The 21,304-nt window shown below is 40.6% G+C and overlaps 1 protein-coding gene across 1 annotated transcript in view; it reads left to right on the top strand.

Moving 5' to 3' along the window:
• Nucleotides 1-21,304, top strand: part of VMP1 (vacuole membrane protein 1) — a 64,754-nt gene that overhangs the window by 20,012 nt on the left and 23,438 nt on the right. Inside the window, exons 7-8 of the mRNA XM_061470559.1 lie at nucleotides 5,905-6,072; nucleotides 10,781-10,912. Of these exons, the coding sequence (XP_061326543.1) occupies nucleotides 5,905-6,072; nucleotides 10,781-10,912 (300 nt within the window). The remainder of the gene's footprint in view (nucleotides 1-5,904; nucleotides 6,073-10,780; nucleotides 10,913-21,304) is intronic.

Below are 21,304 nucleotides of genomic sequence, written 5' to 3'. Positions count from 1 at the left end.
GGATAGCTAGGAAAGGGCAAGGAGAGAATGCTGACAGATTATGTTTGTCTTCTGTCAGCACCGGAGTATAAAGTTGTATGCTTCCAATTTTGCCTTTTCCTGACATCAGTCTATTTGCTCCTACAGAATGTAGTGTGGGTACAGGCTTACAAAATATCTGCTTTTTGTGTTATTCCTCAAAGCAGCAACGTGGCACTGTTGTACATGCAATGGTACCACGTGCCTGCTCTCTCAGTGGTTTTTGTTCAGTCATATTCCGAGCTTTTGGCTCATCGTTTGGAATTTCCATCAGCTTTGTGATGTGGGGCAAGGCTTGACTGAAGTGGGAATAGAAACTTGCTAACAGACACATGATTGTAAAATTAATACATCTCTTGAAATGCCGTGACAATGTGCTAAAACTAGCCCTGACCACTTGATGGATGTTTGTGTCACTTGAGGATGCCCTAGGTACAGGATCCTTCTTCATTCTGAGCCCCGTTGTACAGCCAGCACTGCATACCAGACATTGTATAAAATCACGAGACACTTTAATCTTGTAACACAGACAGACAGTCTAGATTGACATATTTAATGGTCACCTCCAAATCAAGCTTTCCCCTCTTAATCACAGAGCAGTTTTCTTTGTGGGTAGTTGTCCACTGCTCTTGAGGATATAAAAGATGTTGTAATGCGGTGTTACTTTCTTGAGAGGTGTACTGACTCCATAGATAAGTATGAGATGAGTCGCAGCCTGGGGCAACACTTGCAGGATGTTTCCCATGAGAAGCAAGCTTCTACTTTTTCAATTTATCTTAATCAAATAGCATGACACGTTTTCCCCCTGTGAAGGGTTGAGTCTTGAACCCAGTATGAAAAGCAGTGTATCCATGGAAGGAAGCAGATTTTTAGTGCATGAAGTTCAGCAGTGAGTTCAGTGTAATATTTTCTTGCTGGCAGACGTATCGCTTTTCTTTGTGAAATGTTTCTAAGTTAGAGCCAGTCTAAAATTGTATCTTCCCCCAAAATAAAAGGTTAAAATTAGATGGAGTTGTTCTTGTGCTCGTATCACTTCAGCAGGATGGCTGTGCTGTGAAGGGGCATGTGAGAAACCAACGCTTGATATGGAGTTTGTTTATAGATGTTATTATATTCACAGTCTAGGTGCACAGAATGGTTAATAATGTGAAAAGATTACTAACTTTTAACTGGATATTCAGTCATTTTTCCTTATGGTGAAAATTCCTCTGTTGTGAGGATTATACATATCAGCATGTTTCTGTGGGTTTTAAATTCTTGATTTTTCTTTTACATGTGCCTGCCGTCTCTTTCTACTTGCACTGATGAATTTCCAAGCATAAATTATAGATTAAAAGATTGCACTTCCTAAAAATCTCATGATACAGGATTTAAAGTAATTTATTTCTGTGGTTTAGCAGTGTCTATTTTAACTTGGGGGGTTCAAGAGTTCGAAGTTACCTTCTGTGAGGCATTAGGGTTGTCTAGATAGGGATTTCCAAACTCCCCTAAACTACTATTGCTAAAAATGGATTTATGTTGAGTTGATCTTGATGACCAGATCTTGTCTTGTTTGATTCTAAATTGTACAGCTATTTCTAACAAATCACATTCCAGCCTAACCACAGGCTCCTTCTGGTCGTCAGTAGTGGCAAGCAAATGTTTCTCACTCGAGTCAGCAGAATGTTTCTCAGTTTCTTCTCTGTTCACCCTTGTTAGTGCCTCCTGCAACTTAAAAGAGAAAGGAGGAAAAAAAATCATTGGAAGAGGGTGACGGAAAGACAGTTGGTGTTCAGGATCTTACATGCCTTGAATTTCAGCAACTCTTCCTGGTTTGGCAAGCAGCGTGTCTACTAAATCGCCTGCGTATATTATTTGTTGTCTGGTATTACAGGGTTTGAAGCTGGTTTGCAAAGGCCCTTTTCAAAGGTAAAGGTGTAGTTAGAGTCAAAGAGGGAATATCATAGAGGTTTTCCTAAGGTGTTAAAATAAACTGAGCTACTGCAGAGAGGCAAAACACTCGGAGTATTTACTGTGGCCCTGTGTGGGGAAGGAGGAGGAGAGGGTGAAGGAGGTATTGTTTGTGAGGAGGATTAAAAAATTGCATGAGAATCAATCCTTCTGGTGCAGGAAGGAGCACAGAGAAAACATTTGAGTGTAAATTGACTGGGAGTTTCCAAAGGTGGCACCTAAAGCCCATTTGAAGTTGGTTCCCTGTTCCATGCAGAGTTAAACCACCACTATTGCTAAATATAAAGCAAAATGGCACCTCCATTATGAAACATGCAGTGACCCTCCCACTCTTCCCGATCCCCCACCCTCATTGCAACCAGTCCTGTTTAGCCAGCCATTGTTTTGAGGTGCTTGGTAACCACGGCTTTGTGAAAGTATATTGCTCTGTGTAAGCTTTCCTAGCTGAGCTAGAACAAAAGCAGATGTTGGAGATGTTGCATGCAGCCTGCCAAGCTCTCGATGTTGTCCATTTGACTAGCAGGACAGCCGGGCTGCGCTGCCAGAGGAGGACACAGGATTCTTCTGCTTTCCTTTGGCTGACTCCAAGTTCCAGTGCTCCACACTTCATCACTCTAAGTGAACCGTCTATGCTTTATTTCTTATTCCAGTTAAAATGTGGCTTCTGTGGGTTCCATAACTCCAACTTTTTTCCATTATAGAATTGTTTACATTGCAGTGGAAGAATTGTGTCCAGTTGGTGTAGTGTTCAGGTGGCTCATTGGCCATTTACAGCTGCTTTGTGAAATGCCTTTTTTTCCATTGGTTACTCATAAAATCTTTCCTTTTGCAGACATCTGTTGGTACTGGGAGAGCTGTATTAACACGAGGCAATGTTTGGAGACCATTAGGCGATTTCAAGGATGGCAACTCTGTTGAGGGGAAACTGCTGTGCCAGGAGAGGTTTAGATTAGATATTAGAATCATAGAATAGTTAGGGTTTGAAAGGACCTTAAGATCATCTAGTTCCAGCCCCCCTGCCATGGGCAGGGACACCTCACACTAAACCATATCACCCAAGGCCTCATCCAACCTGGCCTTGAACGCTGCCAGGGATGGAGCATTCACAACTTCCCTGGGCAACCCATTCCAGTGCCTCACCACCCTCACAGGAAAGAATTTCCTCCTTATATCCAATCTAAACTTCCCCTGTTTAAGTTTGAACCCGTTACCCCTTGTCCTAGGAACAGTACCTTCTGCATAGGGTGCTCAGGCATTGGAACAGACAGTCCAGGGCAGTGCTGGAATAACCATTGCTGGAAGTGCTCAGAAAACCTGCAGATGAGGCCCTTAGTACCATGGTTTAGTGGCAGTCTTGGCAGTGCTGGGGTAGAGGTTGGACTTGATGATCTTAAAGGTCTTTTGCAACCTATCTGATTCTATCATTCCATGATTCTAAGATGCTCATGGAGCAAGCAGTCTCCAGTTAGGCATTTTGTCATTGCTTGCTGTCCTGCAGTTGTATCTTGTCTTTGTACACCCGGTGTGCAGTTTGAGAAGAAATGCTGGTAATGCCAACACTGAAACCTTGCAAGGGGGTGGAGGCCTTGCTATAGTCGTGGTTAAATTTGTCTCTTACTATTGTAAAACTGAAACTAAGTCTCCCATTGCAGCTGGCTGTAGTTAGACTGTGCCTGGGTATGTCTTCCAAATTTTGTGGAACTGAAAACTGTACTTAATTCACACACCGTATCTCACTGCCTTGGCAGCAACCTTACCCTTACTCTCAGGGGATCATAGGAAGTGGTCATGTACAACTCAAGTACAGTGGGGATTTCCTCCATGCAGATTTGCTATTCAAGAGCGTTTTATTGCAAATTTCTACTGGTGAAAACCATTCATTTAAGAAGATGGCTTGAGACCTGTTTTGCCCCAAGGTATCTGTCCAGCTGGGGAGGGGCAAGCAGGGCATGGGATCAAGGTCCCTAAATTTCAGCGTACGGTGGAGAAAGAAGTTCCCAGGTTTGCTATGAATGTACTTGACCATTTTAGGAAAGTTTCTACTCTCTTTGCGTCTGTCCTCACTGAGTAAAAGAGATGTGGGTTTTGTTTAGATATGAACCTGCTGGGGACGGCGATGATCTTGCTACAAGCACCAAAAAGGAGTTCACTGCCTCTGAGGCCTATAGAAATGTCAATACTATATCTTATTAGTCATAGGTTCATTCATCCATTCTTTGTTCTCCATTCCATATCAAAATCACTTTTGTGTATCAACTTCTGGATCCCTTCTTTTTCAGTCTTACTTCAATGAACCTTTGGCAAGACAGACTGTGCCTTACCATCTCAGCAGGCTATGTCTATCTGTGTATTCATGTAACCCAAAGCACTTTGAATTATTCTCCCATAACAAGGAATAAATAAAAGAATTTGTTTGGTATCAGAGCAGCTTGGCTTGTACTGATTGCATGCCATAAGAATGGTTTTGGTTTGCATTGTTTACATGTGACAACAGTAGTCACAACTGTCATACAGAAAATACAACTGGTTTGGGGTGTTTTTCTCCAACATTCTTGTTTCACTGCCACTAGAAGATCACAGTGTCAATGTAATTGCATAAGTCCAGTGCTCTGGTCTCTCCACTCTGACCTGAAATGTTGATGTGACTGAACCCAACTGAAATCTTTTCCCAGCAAGTCTAGAAAAAGCAATGGATTCACCTTTTATGTGAGGCCTCCTGTGGAATTTCACCCTTTAATGTGCAAATGAAACCTGCAGGGTCCTCTGCATACATCTCTGGCTCCTCCATTTCAAAGTGAGCTTTGGAAGCGCTGTGCAGGGGAATGGCAGTGCTGAGGTTTTATCACGCTCACTCTTCTGTAAGAAATTTAGCTTTGATTTGGGTGGGTCCCTTATTGGCCTAATAAATATGACTCATTTAAGGGAAAAAACGTAAAAGAAAATAGTTGACAATACGTTTCCCAGCATGATGTTAAAACCCATGAAATAATTAATAGCAGAAGTCAAGCTTTGTGTAATTTGATCTGCACGTAAAGAAAACTTGAAGATTTCTTTAAATCTGCAACTTTATGGAAAGATTTGGTTCAATTCAGTACTTTTCTTCTTAGTTCCTTTCCGTAGTTTTCCTTCTTCCCCAGACAATGCTTCCCTGACCTTTTGCGAAGGGATTTCATTTTTAGCTACAAGTCTAGGGTTCAGGCCGTAGACTATTAGAATTGCTTCTCACTTCTATTGTATTAAAATAATGGCAATTCTTTTAGGTTTTTTTAAATATGTAGCAATTCAATTCTTGAATAGATTTGTGTGCTAGTTTTATTTGGAGGTTTCTCTGAAATAATGTTTTCCTGTAAGATGGAGACTAGAAGTAATTCAGTTATATGGCATTTAAATAATGTTTAAGTTTTGAATTCTATTTCAAACCAATTTCAGCAAACAGCAGAAAGATCATTCTTGTGTATATGCAGCAAACTGGCACAAAATAAGCAACTGCTTTTTGGAGGAGTACCCAAAAGTGAAGGAATTCACTGTAAGGCGTTGTAAAGGACCAGTCATTAAAGAAAAATGTAATATAGAATTTGAATGTCTCCATCCTCTAAAAGCAGCAGTAGGGAAAACACCTGCTCTAATAAAGCTGTAGCTCATAAATACCTTAAGGAGAACATTTTAAAGTTTTGAAAATTTTCCTGGTTTTAAGAAGTAAGGATTCTCATTTCTCCTTGATAACCTCATACTAGTATACAGTGGCATGGCAAAAGCTGAAAGGCTCCTTAACCCAAAACCCCCAACATTTTACATAGGTAGCATTACTAATGCCCAAAGTGAGAAACACTGAATTTTAACTTAGGCTCTGTCCATCAGGGATTAAGGTGGGGTTTTAATTTTAACTTTTCTTATAACTGACCTAAAATGCTTTTGAAATTACGTGTGTTTTTTCAGGGTCCACACATAGCATCAGTTACTCTTGCTGCGTATGAATGTAACTCGGTTAATTTTCCTGAGCCTCCTTACCCGGATCAGATCATCTGCCCTGATGAGGAGGCAACTGAAGGATCCATTTCTTTATGGGCTATCATCTCAAAAGTCAGGCTGGAGGCCTGCATGTGGGTAAGTGTTGGTTTATAAAACTTGAGCAATTTTAACTTAATGCACTTAATTTCTGTGTCCAGCAATAATTTGTGTCCCGCAAACACACAAATTACTGAATTAGCAAAACAGTGATGGTTTGCACTGCCAGCAGCATCATGTGTATATACAATGTGAATAGATGCTTTCCTGATCAACCTTCTAGCCCTGGATAATTTTAATGCCTTTACAGAGAAGTAATAGGATATTATTGAGCAGTCTTTTATCAACTGCAGTGCTGATTACTTCTCTAAACGCTAGCAGAAAAGGCTCATGTGCTTCAAAGCTGTTGGTGTAGAAGGTAAGTTTCAGAAAGGGTATCTGCATCCCAAATGATCCTGCAGCTGTCAGGTCTTAACACTGCATGCAGTTAAGCAAGAAACAATTTAGGAAATTTGGAGCCTGTAACTGGAGTGAAGTTGCAGTTACTCACAGGAAGGACTCAGCCCCTAATATCATAGCTGAAATATTCTTCTGGGTTGCATCGATAGATTGGATTAAATGAGAGTTTTATGGTGCATATCTTTATATTTCTGTTTCTCTGCCTGTTTCCCTCATGGCAAACTTTTCACTAAAACAGGAAAAGCAGGTTAGCTTTTCAGTGAATCAGGGTCTGAGGAAATGCTGCCATTGGAACTTCCTTTCTGTTGTCCTTCCCTTCCACCCCCCACCCCCTCTCCCACAGCTCTTTTTATAGAAGTTTGGAGGTTTTGGAAGGATTTTGGTCAGCTAAGATGTTTTTTTCATGCCCTGTAGATTATTTTGAATTGCAGTTGACACAGATGCATCTGCTGTGAACTACATGCCAAATTAACTTTATTTTACTCAGCTTCCTGTTCTAGCTGATGATTTAATTATTCTTAGTTGTACAATTCAAATGGAGAGAGAGGAAATTCTGAAAACACATGGGATGTGATGTCTGCCCTTGTATTCCTTCTAATGATATGGAAAGATATATTAAGGCAACTTTGGTCACTGTGACTTTTAAAATCACCAGCAGCTGTTTTACTTAGAAAAATTCGGGTTAGGTTGCACACGTTACAGGCTAATGTATAGCAGTATCAAAGTCAAAATAGTAACTGAGTAAGTGGACTTACAGCCTTCTCAAGAAGCAAAGTACATCTTAAATTTCATTCTAAGGAAAGGACAGAATTGCCTGAATGCGTGATGAGTAGCTGAACATACAAGTACTTGTAAGACCATAAGTACAAGATTTCTCTTTGTTTTCTTCCTCATCCTCCTGTGCTTAAGTTTGTTTAATGGAGACTGGAGTAATAAAAGTGGCATTTACAATTACGTTTCTAGGGTTGCAAAATAAAAATGTAGCTCTGAGTAAACATCCATTGCTTAATCTTCAGTAAAATAACTAAACTATGATGAGAATTAAGTAGTTTAGAAATGAGTTAATAGAGTTGCAAGCGTTGAAAGCATCTATCCATCTAAGCAGCCATGAGGGAGAACAAGCAGTACCGTCAGTCTCCCATTTGAGCTGCATTTCTGGATTCAGGCTAGGAAAAGGAGAAGGGAATGGGATGGAGCCAGAACATTTGTATCCCACTCTCTCCCTTCCCCAACCCTCCCCATCCACCCCCTTTCTTCTCGCCTTCAAATTCACTGTCAGCTACCTTTTCACACTGAACTCTGTCTCCACTAGATTTTCCCTTGGGAGCATCCTCTGTCTACCAGTGGTGTCTAGTGTAATGTTATGCTTTCTTGGAATGTTGCATGAGTACATAAACATTGCTTGCTAATTTCCTGTAAGCCAAATCAAGTTGGCAATTGCTGCTGCTTCTTCCAGTATATTTCTTTTGTCATAATTCCAGTTCACCTTTTTATGGAAGCTGTTGAAGAAGCTTACTTTTTATTCTGTCACTCTTAAAACCAAATGTCCACTTAACACAAAAGTAATGGTGACTTCCAGAACGTAAAAAAGCCAATTTTCTGCAAATCGGAACATTAGTATAAAAAAACCTCAATAATTTACACTGAAATCAGGAATATGAGGTTTAATTCCTTATCTGGGTATGATTGAAGGAGCTCAAATCCTTTTTTTTTTTTTTTTAATGGAACCAGTAACTTCTATTTAGATGTAAAACCTGAAATTATGAAAAATACTGGATAAATGCTAAAGAAAAGGAATTATTGGATGCATATAGATGTGCTCCTAATGCAACACATGGAGCCCTGTGAAGAACAGACACACCACCACCAGCAGCCTGTTGTCTTTAAACTCATAAAGTGAAATTATGCTGAAAGGCTCCAATGTGAAATCTGGCCAATCTCCTTGATTATTTGGAGGGAGACAGGAGGGTGGTAGCAATATGTTCTCATGTGAAATGGTGAAAGCAGGTCGGTCCCAGTGGGGACTTTGCAGACCTCTGACTAAAGCTACCCAGACTAAGTATCCTGCAAGATTTGAGTGCAGGGATTTATCGGCCCGGGGGATTTGATTCAGATCACAAAAACATGGGCAGCTGTTTCAGCCAACTTACATCAGGTACAGTTTTTCCCAGAGATTAAAATCATTACTAGTCCCCTGCATGTCAGTGATAGTCTTTTTTTTTGCTGATAATGAGTGTTACGAGGATTAAATATCACTATCTAAGGAATTATTAGGTGAAATGAAAGAGATGCTTTTTTCAATCACCATAACAGTTGGCTCCACCAGTCCTGGCCTGCAGAAGGACTCTCTAAAACAATCTGCTAGGTGTATGCCAGTTTTCACAGCCTTCCATCCCACAGGGACAGGGAATTCAATAGTGCCCTACATTTTTAACGTGTTGCAGCTTTTTTTGTTTGTTTTTACAAGAAATAGTGGGAAAGAATAAAAATGTTTAATTGCTCAGGATTAGCAGAACAGGCTGCCTGTGTCCTGACCAGGATAAAATCTGTTTAAGACTCTTTCTAATGGAGTAATTTCCCAGTTTCCTTCTCTAAATGTATTTGTTTAGAAGTATTTTGATTAGCATCTGTCTTTCCAATATGTTGCTAGTCCAAGAAATCTCCACGTAAAACTGGCACATAAAGTTCAATGGTGAAAATGGACAGCTCATGTTACAAAAAGCAGTTAAATAGTTACTGGTTTGGATCCCTTAATTGCTGCCCTTTTTTTCGATGCACTTAAGGAACCTATCTCCAGCAGACATGAAATCATATGATTTTTGTTGCGCTTCTGAAATGTTTTGTAATAAAGAGCATGTGACTTACCCAATTTAAAGCAAGTTCATGTCCAGTACACACATGCAAACCTCTTCCTCGGTTAGCAAAATGAAGCCAAAGCAAATTGGCAGAGCCAGGAGAAGCAATGTGACTTTTTGTTCTTGCATCACCCTGAGAACATAACCTCAAGTTAATTTTTCTGAAGCATTGTTGCTACTGTTTTCAGGCTTATCTTCCCTTGTGCCAGAAAGAGGCAGATTGATGAAGTTCAGCTTGTTGCACTCATCTAAATTTTTCTTCTATGGAAAATACGGGCATAAACATGTGAGGCTGTGCACTCTGTATGCTTAAACCAAGAATGTACCAGCGGGGTAACTGCAGAGAGTGGCGGTATTGAAAACCACAACCTGTTGATTTGGAATATCCACAGCAGCTGGAATTCTCCCTTGCTTGCAGCTGCATATGGAGGAGGAACAAAGGAAATTGAAAAGCTGTCACACTTCTTCAAAGGAGTAGAAAAGCATTTGTTGCTCCTGATCCTAAGAGAGAAAAGCCATCTGCATGTAGCAAAGTTCTAACACTTTTCCAGTGTGGTGCCCAACTATTGTACTATTACCTGTCCTATATTTAAACCATTCCGAGTTTAGTCCGTGTTCCTGTTTCATTAGCCTCTGTTTATCCATATGTTCACTCTTAGCTGTCTCTCTTTTCTCTTTTCTTTTCCTTGGTTAAGCTGAAGTTGCCTTTACCCACAAGATTGAAATGAGTCATTTGATGTCCTGAGAAAACAAATATAATTTTCCTGTGGTGAGAAAGCAACCGTGCTTTCATCTCGGGTTCTTTTGGCTTCCTTTATTCCATCTAAAGGAGAGAAAAAAAAGCATGCTTTGCTTAACCTTATTTTCCTTGCCCACAGCTGTAGTAAAACTCAAGCCTAGTTTCTAATAAACACTTGCACCGAGTCTCATGACTGAACAAGTAAACTGCATGACGGCACCAGGGAGGAGTTCCCAGATCATTTCGAATGCTGCTTCAGGAGCAAGGGCTGTCACATGCCAGCAAATGTGTCTGGCATCATGCAGTGGGGTGAGATGGCAGCACTGTGCTGAGTCAGGGATCGTGTGGGACATCGGGGCCCCTGGCTATCCGCCTGCAGCACAGTGAGTAGCTGCAGCTTCTCCACCAGAGCTTGGCCGGAGCTGGGCAACGTGCCACTCTGCAGGGCCCCAGGGAGGCACAGATCACGTCGTTTTGACCTTGCAGATCATGGCTCAGGAGCCACTGACTTGCAGCACAATAGGCTGTGCTGAGAGAAACTGCATTTTGCTACACAGGGAAAGGAGAAAGGTGGGGTTTCAAAGGAACAGCATTATGTTTGAAATAGTGAGAAGTCTGGCCTGGCGGATGAAAGCAAACTGATGAGCTGGTCTCATCAGTTCTGATCATTTGAAATGTCCACAGGGCTGTGCATATCACATGTTTCCTATTTAAGAATAAACACAAAAATAAATCAGAATTATTCTTTTCCCAGGGTGCTGGCACAGCCATTGGGGAGCTGCCTCCATATTTTATGGCGAGGGCCGCCCGACTATCTGGTGCTGAACCTGATGATGAAGAGTACCAGGAATTTGAGGAGATGCTGGAACATGCAGAGACTGCACAAGTAAGAACAGTGCAAAACAGCAGACAGAATTAATAAAACATGGAACAACTAGATGGAGTAAATAACCATTCCAATGAAGTGGGAATGGGCCAAAAATCAGTTGTTGTGAGTTCACAAGGGACTTCCCAGGGATGGAAAAAGATCTTCCACAGGGCAGAGATACCTCTGGTGATGGGAAGACAAGAATGCAGCTTGTTGAAGCAGATACAGTAGTGCGGCCAAAGTATTTGCTACAAATACTGCATTTAATTAGACTTCCAAGAACAAGCACAGTAAATGCAGGGAGGAAGCAGGCTAAGAGAACAGTGGTAGAGGATGTGCTATTCCATAATCATGGTTGTTATAGCTGCATTTAAAGCCTCTCTGGGCCAGGAGATGACTTTCAGTTTCAGCTCATCCCCTTCGGATGACATTTGCCTGCTTTGCCACTAACATCCTCAGGGCTAGTGCATGACCCATTCATCAGCCTGAGGAAACATATTTTTCCTGATGTGAAAATGTAACCAAACCGCTCTGAATCCCTTTTTGTTTCTCTTGTCATTTATTTTCTTGATGGACTGAAAACTGCTTGTGTTACAACATAGTTTGCAACTGATGCTGTGCGTCAGTCAGGTATTATTATAGATAACTTTTCATTCAGGTCAGGAGTTCAAGTCCTGTTCACAGCAAGTTTTCAATTAGAAGAAATGTCACATTTTTTCCTCAAACTACTTGCCACTGAATTTCTCTTTGGTATTTTTCCTTCTCACCCTGTTTTGTCTGCCACTGAGCTGAAATGGGTCATGAGACTGCTATTAAAACAGCAGATGCTATTTACCATGCACTGCTGTCTTTAAACTGTTCTGCCAAAGTATTTTCTTTATACAAATACATACTTCTACTTTTTTCCTCCTCTTCAAAGAATGGATGAAGCGTTTATCATGAGAAAAAGTGGTTTGTCTGGAAATACAGGGCACAGTCTAGTAATTCTGACGGTACCCCCTGTGTTTCCTGAGAGCCTTCCCCTACTAGAAAGTTACAAAGGTTTTTTTCTTTTATTGTAAGTTCTTCTATTTCCTTACAGATACAGTATGTGTGGGGGGAAATATGCTTTCTTTACTCTCTCATCAGTCTTTGCTTTGCAAAGTAATCCCTAACTGTATAAAAATCAAGTTGTGGTAAAAAAAAAAGCCCAACAAAACCAGTCGTATACATGACTCGAGAGCTGAAATGCTATCTGTGTTTACTGAAACTCTCCCAGCAAATTATATGCGTGCACAGTTGTGGGAGCAGCCAGGGGTGGTTTCCAGAACGCACAGTAAGATTCTTGGGAAGAAAATCTTTGCTAGAGAGCATTTTGTCAGGACAGGCCAAAATATAGCGAGCTGCATTGAGTGCCCTTTGTAAGCGACTGGTGGTGTGTAATTGAGAGAAGCGATGGTGCTGTTTACCAGTCCTTTTGATTTTATTTCCTTGGCACTGGGGTTTGGATGGAAGCATGTTGTTCTGCGGATGGATGGATGGATGGATGGCCAGGAAAAAAAAAATCATCTTTTCAAACTGCACTTGTGGTTTGGTTTCTATAAAACTCTTTTAACATGAGGCCTTGACAATCCGATTAAATTGTATTGTGCTCATAAAACTGACAGTTCGGGTTTTTCCATTTGCTAATATGACTTCCTTTTTGCTTCTGGCTTCAAGCGTGTTTTTGCTAGATGTCTGTGGGAGACAGGCCTGCCTTCTCCTATGACCTTTAGTAAATCCCAGTCTTCAGCGTAGCTTATCACTTTGTTCTGGAATTGCTATTCGTGAGCAGTTACGATGTCTATTTTTATGCAGCTGAATAACAACTTTTATTACCTACACCAGCTTTTCCCACTCTCCCAAGTTGAAGCTTTATGCTTAAGAAAGCATAAGGGGGATATGACAAGTGTCCTATGCCATGGAGGCTTCTACAAACGTTTGACGTCAAGTGACAGGAGCCTTCTTTCAGGATAAAGGTCTCGCTTCATCCTGCCTTTTTGAAAGGCACGAAAATGGGTGTTAGATTTGGAAGAATAGCTTCCCCCTCTACTTCTGCTGAGCTGCTATATGCCTACAAGGCAAAGCCAAATGGCTTGACGTTTCTGCCTGCGTGTGTTTTGTTTAGAAAGCTTGTAGCTGCTATTTCTCAAAAACAATGGTAATTTTGAGAAACAGATGAGGCTCTTCTATGGTGAGAATAGATCGTGAATTTAACATCCAGCCTGAAGGATCTGTGAGGGGAATGTGCTTGCTGGCTTGGCGCTTTAAAATACAACACAGAAAAGAACCTAAAAGGATTAAACAGCTTAAAGGTTTAGTGCCCCATTCCAAGTTACAGAGGATAAAATGCTATTTACTTTAAAGAGTCTCTTGATGGATTTTCTGTCATAAATCTCGGATCCAAGTGACCTGTCTCTTTGAGCTGGGCTTTGAGCAAACTGATTAGTTTGCAGATGATGTGTAAGTCTGTCTTGTACTTTCCATTAGCATACTTCAGAAAAAGCCCCTCATTTTAAAGGAACAGTCACTTCTTCTTTCTGTTTGTCCCTGGGTGAGCACACCGGCGAGTTAGTCCCAGTTACATAAAGGGAGCATCAGAGCTTCTCTTGCCTTGTGGCTGCTGTTGTTGGGATCAAGCAACTTTGCCCTCGAGAAGGAGTGTGGTTTACAAGCAGGGCTCTTTTTTCTTAGAGCTCCACACAATGCAGAGCCCAGCATGCTATAGAGACAGAGCAACCCGGTCTGGTTTGTTAATACTTGAGGCAGCATTTGAAAATCACAAATGTTTGAAATGGTATCTCCGTTGCTGTTAACTCTCTTTCAGTTGAATTCCAGAGCAAAGTTTTTTTTATCAGAGCTCCCCTTTTAGCCGTGGGCAGTATCTCCAGTGCAGCCGTTCAAACCAACCTCTCAATTAGGGGGAAGTGAGTCTACTACTTAGTGCTGGGGCAGCACATTGATAATAATACAGTGCAAGCATACTTTAGTACAGTTTCATGTCTACATGCACGTGTGCAGGGACTCTCTTTTGCCAGTTTAACAGTTGCTGGTTGTTAAGTATTCTCATCTTTTCTCTGTCATGCTGAAACACTTAAAGCCAACAGAGGTTTCTGGTGAAAATGAAGTTTTTAATACCAGCTTCCCTCAAGGTACCTAGTGATAACATGTAATGCGTGGGCCCTTGCTGCATCATGGTACTTCTTGCTAAGAGGAGAAAGAGCTAATATCTTTGCTGTATATCTAATCCTTAATGACTGTAAGTGTTTGGATTCATTAAGTGGCATATTTTTAAGAACTAATGATTTACACATCAGGCTTTGCTTCTGTGCAGCGCTGCTGCAGCCAAATTTCCATGTAAAAATATTTTCTAGTTGCCTATGATACTATCAGCCAGTGCTGTTTGTTTACTTTCCAAACTGTACTGATCTGAAAGAACACAAACTCGGAAAAGGGTTAAATCCATAGAAATGCTGAGATGCAGCAGGACTCGTTTGTAAGTGGTTGAGTGCCATCTGCACGCTGAGCGTCAGTTGTTGCTGGGACCTGTTTTTGACTCCACTGAACCTTTACTGGTTGTGGTTTGTCTGGCCATCACATGACTTCTCTGAAAATTCCCCCTCCCCTCCATTTCCAGTAAACTGTTTGAACAGGAGTGACTCAGACTGAAACCAGCTTCCCTGTAACCACAGGGCTTGTTAAAGAATTTGTCAACGTGGACTCAAGAGGGTTTGTATTAAACTAAGCTGCAACTGCTTCAGTTTGCATTGCATCAGGAGTTCCACCAAGCAACTTCCTGCTCAGAGTGTCGGCTCCTTGTCTGCAAGGAGTTAAACTGATGAACTTTGATGATAGTGACAGTCAGACACATGTTAAAGCCATCTTTCCCACAGTTCTGAAAGGTCCGGTGTCTTGAGCTGGATTGCTTTTCCACATCTTCGTGTGGGGGTTCTCTGCAGAAGCAGAACAAAGTACGTTACCACACCCAGCCATGGTTCCTTGGAGAACCCAGCACTGTGTTCTGACATGACACTGTGACTTAATCCAAATGGAATGATTAGGTTCAACTAATAAGCAAAAAAGCTACTTAATTAGCAGTGTAAAAGAAGATGGCCAAATTAAAGATGGATCTCTCCCATGATTAAATTAACAACTAGTACCTGATAAGTTCTGGCTTGAAAAGGATTCCCTGCTGCTGGCTTGTTTAATATTTTAAGGGTATTTGGTATGAGAAAAAGAAGTTAAAGCAGACCACAAGCAGGTTTTTATAAAGCAGCTGTCATAAAAATGGAAGTGGTAGTGTCACATACAGTAACTAGAAAACCTCGACTTCTTTTTTCTGCTTTCCCAGAAATAACTTGGGTAAACCCAGCATTAAATCCTGTTCATAATTTGTCTTGTTCAGTCTTCCAGTCACCCCTTTTCTTCATCAGCTCCCTCTCTTTATTAATGGTGCTGAACAAGAGATTGCTGGTGTTTGGGTCTAGGCTGCCTGATTGGGTTGCCAGCAGGAGGCTTGTCTCCGCACACTGTGCTCCTGAAGCTTTGATGCCTGCATTTGTTAATATATGTAGGGGAGGTATCTTAACCTCCTTTACCACGACCCATAATTAAATGGAAATTCACAACTAACCAGTTTTACTTTACTTCTAAAGCTTTACTTTAGAAACTTCCCATGAATGCTAGAGAGATATGGAAAACTGAGAGTGAACTAATAGTAAATGTGGTTGGTTTTTTCCATGGACAATATAATAACCAGTAAATATACTAAGGAACAGCTTAGTTTTAAATTGTTCTCCAAAGCTTTGGGATGAGTCAATAAAAGCTTTAAGTAAGGGAACACATTATAGAGGGTTTCCTGAGAAAAGAGGCAGCAAAGAGTTAATGTAGGCAGAGGGTAGACAATAGGAGCTATGAGTAACAAATGTGTAAGCCACCTCCTTGCTGTACTTCTTTGGACACTGGCAAGAGAATGGGGTAGCCTTGTGCCTGCATTGTTCTATTCATTTGCACACCTGCTTAGAGATAAGGCAAAAACAGCAATGAGCATTACATTACCTTTGCTAATGGTAATCTAGAGATGACTTTTTAAACTTCTTCAAATATTCTTTCTGTTCCCTAAAACTCCTCTGTCATTTTGACATTAAAGTGTGTAAAATTACTTTAGTAAATACATAAATTGGAAATTATGGAGCCACTGAAGAAATCTATATTACTTTGCAAAATTTTCACTCAGCATGGGGATATTAGCTCAGGGGAGTTTTGTCAGTAGCCCATCTCTCGCTTTACAACAGAAATGGTCCTCTCCAGAAAGAATGTCACCAAGCTGGCTGGAAATCTTGCACGCTGCATTTGCACTGCAGTCACAGAGAAGCAGTTAGTTAAGCTCTGCCACTGGATTTGCATGCCCCGTCCTGTGTGTGTCAGGAATGTGCAACACAAGTTTCTGAGGGAAAAATCTGGTCCTAAGTACTTGGTGTTTCACTGCCCAGTATTCCAAGACCAATAAATGATCAAAAGTTTGGGTCTCATAAGCTGCTTCAAAAATACTTTTTTTCAGGGAGAGCCTTCAGTAACTGATAGACATTAATTATGGTATCATAATCAAGAAAATGGCTTGGTTGGTTTTGCTCCTGCTCCAGACACTGTTTAAATATCTGTGTTGTACAAGAGTCTGGTATGCAGACCACTTCTCTAAGCTGTCTGGGAACCTTTGCTACTTCCAACAAGCAAGAGGTATGCTTAGCATTGTACATCTGCTGGCTAGGCTGAGTAGGAAGACTTGCGTGTGTAAAAGGACTTGTCCGCAGTGTAAGAAGTAGCTCATTTACTTTCAAACTCATGTTTTCTGAGCATAGGTTTTCTTAACTTAGAAGTAAGTTCTCTGTGAAGGAGCAGTGTATTTTTTTCAGTGCTGCTGACTTTGGCTCTGATTTGTCAGATTTGCCCTCACTGTGCTTCTGTAGTGGTATTTTAGGCAGCCAGCATGTTGGTGGGGGCAAGGCCAGCATATGCTTTCATCTGCAGAAGCAAAAGCTGCAGGGGTCAATGGCTGATGCGTGGGACCCAGGGCAATAGGACGTTCACTTACTTCATTCTTCTTTCAGTAGGTGCCTGCTAGTATCTCGTTATGGAATCACTGAAAAGTTCATCTCGAAAGGGACCTGAAGCAGTTTCTAGTCTAACTTCTTGCACAGATTTCAGATCAGCTCAGGTTCCTCAGGGCATTGTCAAGTCTCATCTTGAAGCCCTCCAAGACTGGAGACTGCACAGCCTCCCTGGGTAATCTCTTTTAATGCTGGACTGTCCTACGGGCCTTGCTGCTTACCTGGCATGCAGACTGACAACTGTCTTCCACAGAATTGACTGCAGGCACTGCTAGGTGCCACATCTCCTACAAGATGTGATAGGAAGTAGGTCTTTAGCAAGCAAAGAAATGGTAATCTTCTTTAGTGCACTGTAAAATTGCAAAGTGTCAAGGGGAATGTTGCTTCTTGCTACTGTGCAGACCTGAACTGAGGAGTAGAGGTGGCAGAGGGTGTGATTAAAAGGGCTACTGCTCTATAGGGCAGATCTGATAAGACTGAAAGGACATGCTCCTTCCTCTTCCTTCAGACTGTTTCCTTTAATTGTGTCTTATTCTTTACAAAATTTCTTTATTCTAGCGTGAATCAAAAGGACTTTTTATGTAGAAGTCTGAGAGCTTCAGTTCTAGCTGTGGAGAATGCTGGTGTTAAGTTTGAGAGTGCCTATTCACTTGCTAAGCTCTATAACGTGTTCATTTTGATACATTTCTTCTAAATTTCAGCATGGTATTGGATTTAGTCTGCTTAATCCAGAGGTGGTTGATTTCCTTCCTGCTCATGTTAATGGGATGTCTTATTTACCACATCATGGACCCATTAACTCATGCTTAAAAGTTTCACACTCTTGCTTCAAGACAGGTTAAAATTAAATGATCAGGGAAAGCAAAGCTTCCTGTTAGAATGAACACTTCACTCTATTACACTCTGCTCCCATATGAATTGCAAAGGATTCGGCTCTGAACACTGGTCTATCTGTTGCTTCTTATGTCGGTTTCTTCTTATAGCAGTTTTAAAATCTGATTATGGAGACAATAAGTTTAACTGCCTTTTCTATGGAGAAACTTCAATTTTTTTTTTTTAATACAAGAACTAATCGTAGTTACTCATACGTCTGAGTTTACAAAGTCCCAAAGATGAGCATCATTCTGATTATCTTTGTGGATTGCAGCTTCACCCCTTCACATGCAACCAGCGTCAAGAATTTGAACACAAACAGCTGCAGAAATAAATCTCTGCATTTCCCTTAACAACTTGTGTACAGCATTTTTGTCCTAGGAAAGGCTGGTAGAAGAATTGACCTGTATACTTGATTTCTTGATGATTTGGGATTTGTATATAGTATCTACTGTATAGGCATCCTTGCCTACGAATATTCTGCATGATGATTTGAAATCTTACAAGCTTTAAGTCCTCAGATCTCTGACATAGTCTGTTTAGTGAGGTTTTGTAGGTACTGCTTTTTGGTAAAGCCTGTGAAGTCAAAGGCACTATTTTGTTGCTGTTCAGTTGCCTTAATATTGTACTTTCTAAACCTGTGTTTTCATTTTCACCATGGAATTATTTTTCTATTGTAACTTTCCTGCATCATTACCCAATTCCTGTTCCAAATTTTAATGTCTCAGAAAACCCTGACTTCTTGTGAAGTGAAATTTATTTTCTTTCCAAGCTCAGAATTTTAGCCAGTCCTATTAATCTGGAATGTCTGTGCTTTGCCTGTTGTGTGTAAATACCTTTCTTTTATCAGACTTGAGTGCTTGCTTAGATCTGCCACCTTCCCTTAGCTGCTTTCAGTAATCCTTGAAAACCCTTTTTTAACTGTCTTTTGAGCCCTGTTTCCATGATATGGCTTTTTTTTCCCCAGAGTTTGGAGTGATAAGTTCACACCTTATCTCTCACCCCCTCTTCTCTCCAGGCATCAAGATGGAAATAACCCCTTTTAGTTTGCCCCGTATTTACAGTAAGCAGGAAGTATTTTTGAGAAAGCTAGAACAGAAATCCGTAGCCCTTTCCATACACATTTAGATGTTGAGAGTCATTGCAGCTGGAGTGGGAGATCAGTACTGTCATGAACCACGATCAAAATATTCCTGCTGCCTTTGATGTCTTGCAGGAGAAGTATGAAATGGTTTCCTTGGTCACTGAGTAATGAACTGTTTGCAGTGATGGGCAATGACTGTCAACTGTATCTTGATCTCTGTTCTCCTCATCTTAACTCCAGGGTACTGTGTGGATCATTAAATACTGTTGCTGATCTACTGCTTTCTTAGCATGGATATATGTTGTAACCTCTCAGCCTTTAGGTAGCTTTGGGACTTCTTTAAAACTGTTCTTCTGCAGTTAATATGTTATATCAATGAGTTAATAATTCTTCCCAGTCTTCTGAAATTCTAGAATTCATTGCCTAACCACAAATGGTCATTCTCCCATAAGTTGTGTTTGATTCCATTGTGTTGTAATAGAAAGCTGAAGAAACAAAATATCGTGCAGCTCATTTTTAACATAACTCAGATTTTTACATAAAAAGGAGCACTGTCTTTGTAGGCAGCTTTTTAAATGTTAAGGACTTTATAATTTTAATAATCTGAGATGGTAGCTTCATACATCATCTTCAGTCTTTGGGGAAAAAAAAAAGTTCTTTATTATTTGCATAATTAAACATTGTTTCTAGTAAGAAAATATAGCATAAATTATACTCAGATAGTGAAGGATTGTCCACTTCTCCCTCACATGTAAGTTACACATTGGCAACAGGGGAGTCTGCTGGCATTAAGCACCCTAATGCCAGCACCCTACTGCTACAGCAACTTAAGTGTTCTCCTTGTTTGTAGAAAACCGTCAAGGTGCAACACGCTGACTCCAGGTTTCTGTTTATGTCTTTGTATTTTTAATGTTCATTCCTGATCCTGTTTTTTATTAGAGTAACAAATCCTCTATAAACCCTTCCAGGCCTTCCAGAAATTTATTTTGAACTTAAGGCTACCATCTGGTAGGTAATCAATATCCTGCTTGAGCATTAGTACTTGTATCCTACGTTACAGCACTCTGTTCTTACTCTTAGAAAATGCACATGCTATGAACCTGTGATTTAGTCTCTTATGTTCCTTCCCTCCTTTGGTGGCCTTCTTCTTTGTGCTATATCCGCCACTATACCAATAACACCAGTATTTGTAACGTGCTTGATGTATTAACAGCAGAAAAAAATGGTGATAGGAAAAGGTTTTCTGGGCCTCAGATCTTTCGAGCTCTGAATCAGGCTTGTCAGGTATTGACAGCTATCCTCCCTGCTGCATACAAGGAAGAGCTGGTTTGTGCGAGGGAGTCACAGCTTTCTCGATGCTCCTAAAAACCAATTGCAACTTAATGCTAGAAAATAAGCTGCTGTATTACAGGCTCATCTGTGCAGTCTTGAGAAAGTATCTTCTGTTGGAGACCAGTCCAGTGCCGATTATTCAGAGCTCTTTGGTAATCTTGCTAGGGATTCATCGACAGTCTCTGTTCTTGGAAATTAGGAAATTTCAGTGTGAGCAATAAACCGTGACCATTCTGTTTTCTGATAAGAAATCAGTGTTACAGAGGGAAAAGAGAAAAGTGGATTTTGTAGTTATTTTTTTTCCCTTTGCTTGTTAGCTAAATCTAGTGAGATGTTCTTTGCTCAAATACAGAGTTTATGCAACTTCATAATGAAGAGACAAAGAAGAAATAGAGATTAAATTATAAATGGAAGCAAAATAGAACAGAGGGATGGGACAAAGCCTTGTAGTTAAGACAGAATTGTCCCTTTGCTCTTTCAAGCAGGAGGGTTTTTTTAATAGGGATAAATGGTCCATGTTAAGTTATACTCGATGCTGTACTATAATACAGGAGGAATATTGAGGTAAAGCTTGCTCAGCAGCAAAACGTGTAATTTCTCTTTACTATCCCTTTAGGTTTGGAGTTTTGGAGGGATTTTTGCTTTTGCAACATGCAGTAATGCTGGTATCAACAAAGTGTGCCATTTTACTGAAGGCAGATAGGAAGCAAACTTCCTTGAGCCGCCAGCTGTGACTTGTGAATCAGTATTTCAGCTCTGACCTTTTTATGCCTCTTATTTCCATTCCAGTTCTTGAGATCTGATGATTAACCCAATGAAGTAATGTTTAATCATTTAACCTTCCTTTGCCTGTATTGTAGCAGTCACAGGAAATCTATTTCCAAACCAAAGAAACAAATTATCTTTGAAAGGGACATAGTGAGCTAAAGTATCCTGAAATGTTATAGCGAATGAATCACATTAGCTGAGAGTCGAGTCCAGTCTAGATGCTTTAAT

Source organism: Pezoporus flaviventris, unplaced genomic scaffold (assembly GCF_033815535.1).
Source record: "Pezoporus flaviventris isolate CSIRO_AGI_PZ_B2104156 unplaced genomic scaffold, CSIRO_AGI_Pfla_v1 ptg000063l, whole genome shotgun sequence".
Lineage (NCBI taxonomy): Eukaryota > Metazoa > Chordata > Aves > Psittaciformes > Psittacidae > Pezoporus > Pezoporus flaviventris.
Note: the sequence above shows the minus strand (reverse complement) of the source record. Positions and strands in the feature narration are given on the sequence as shown.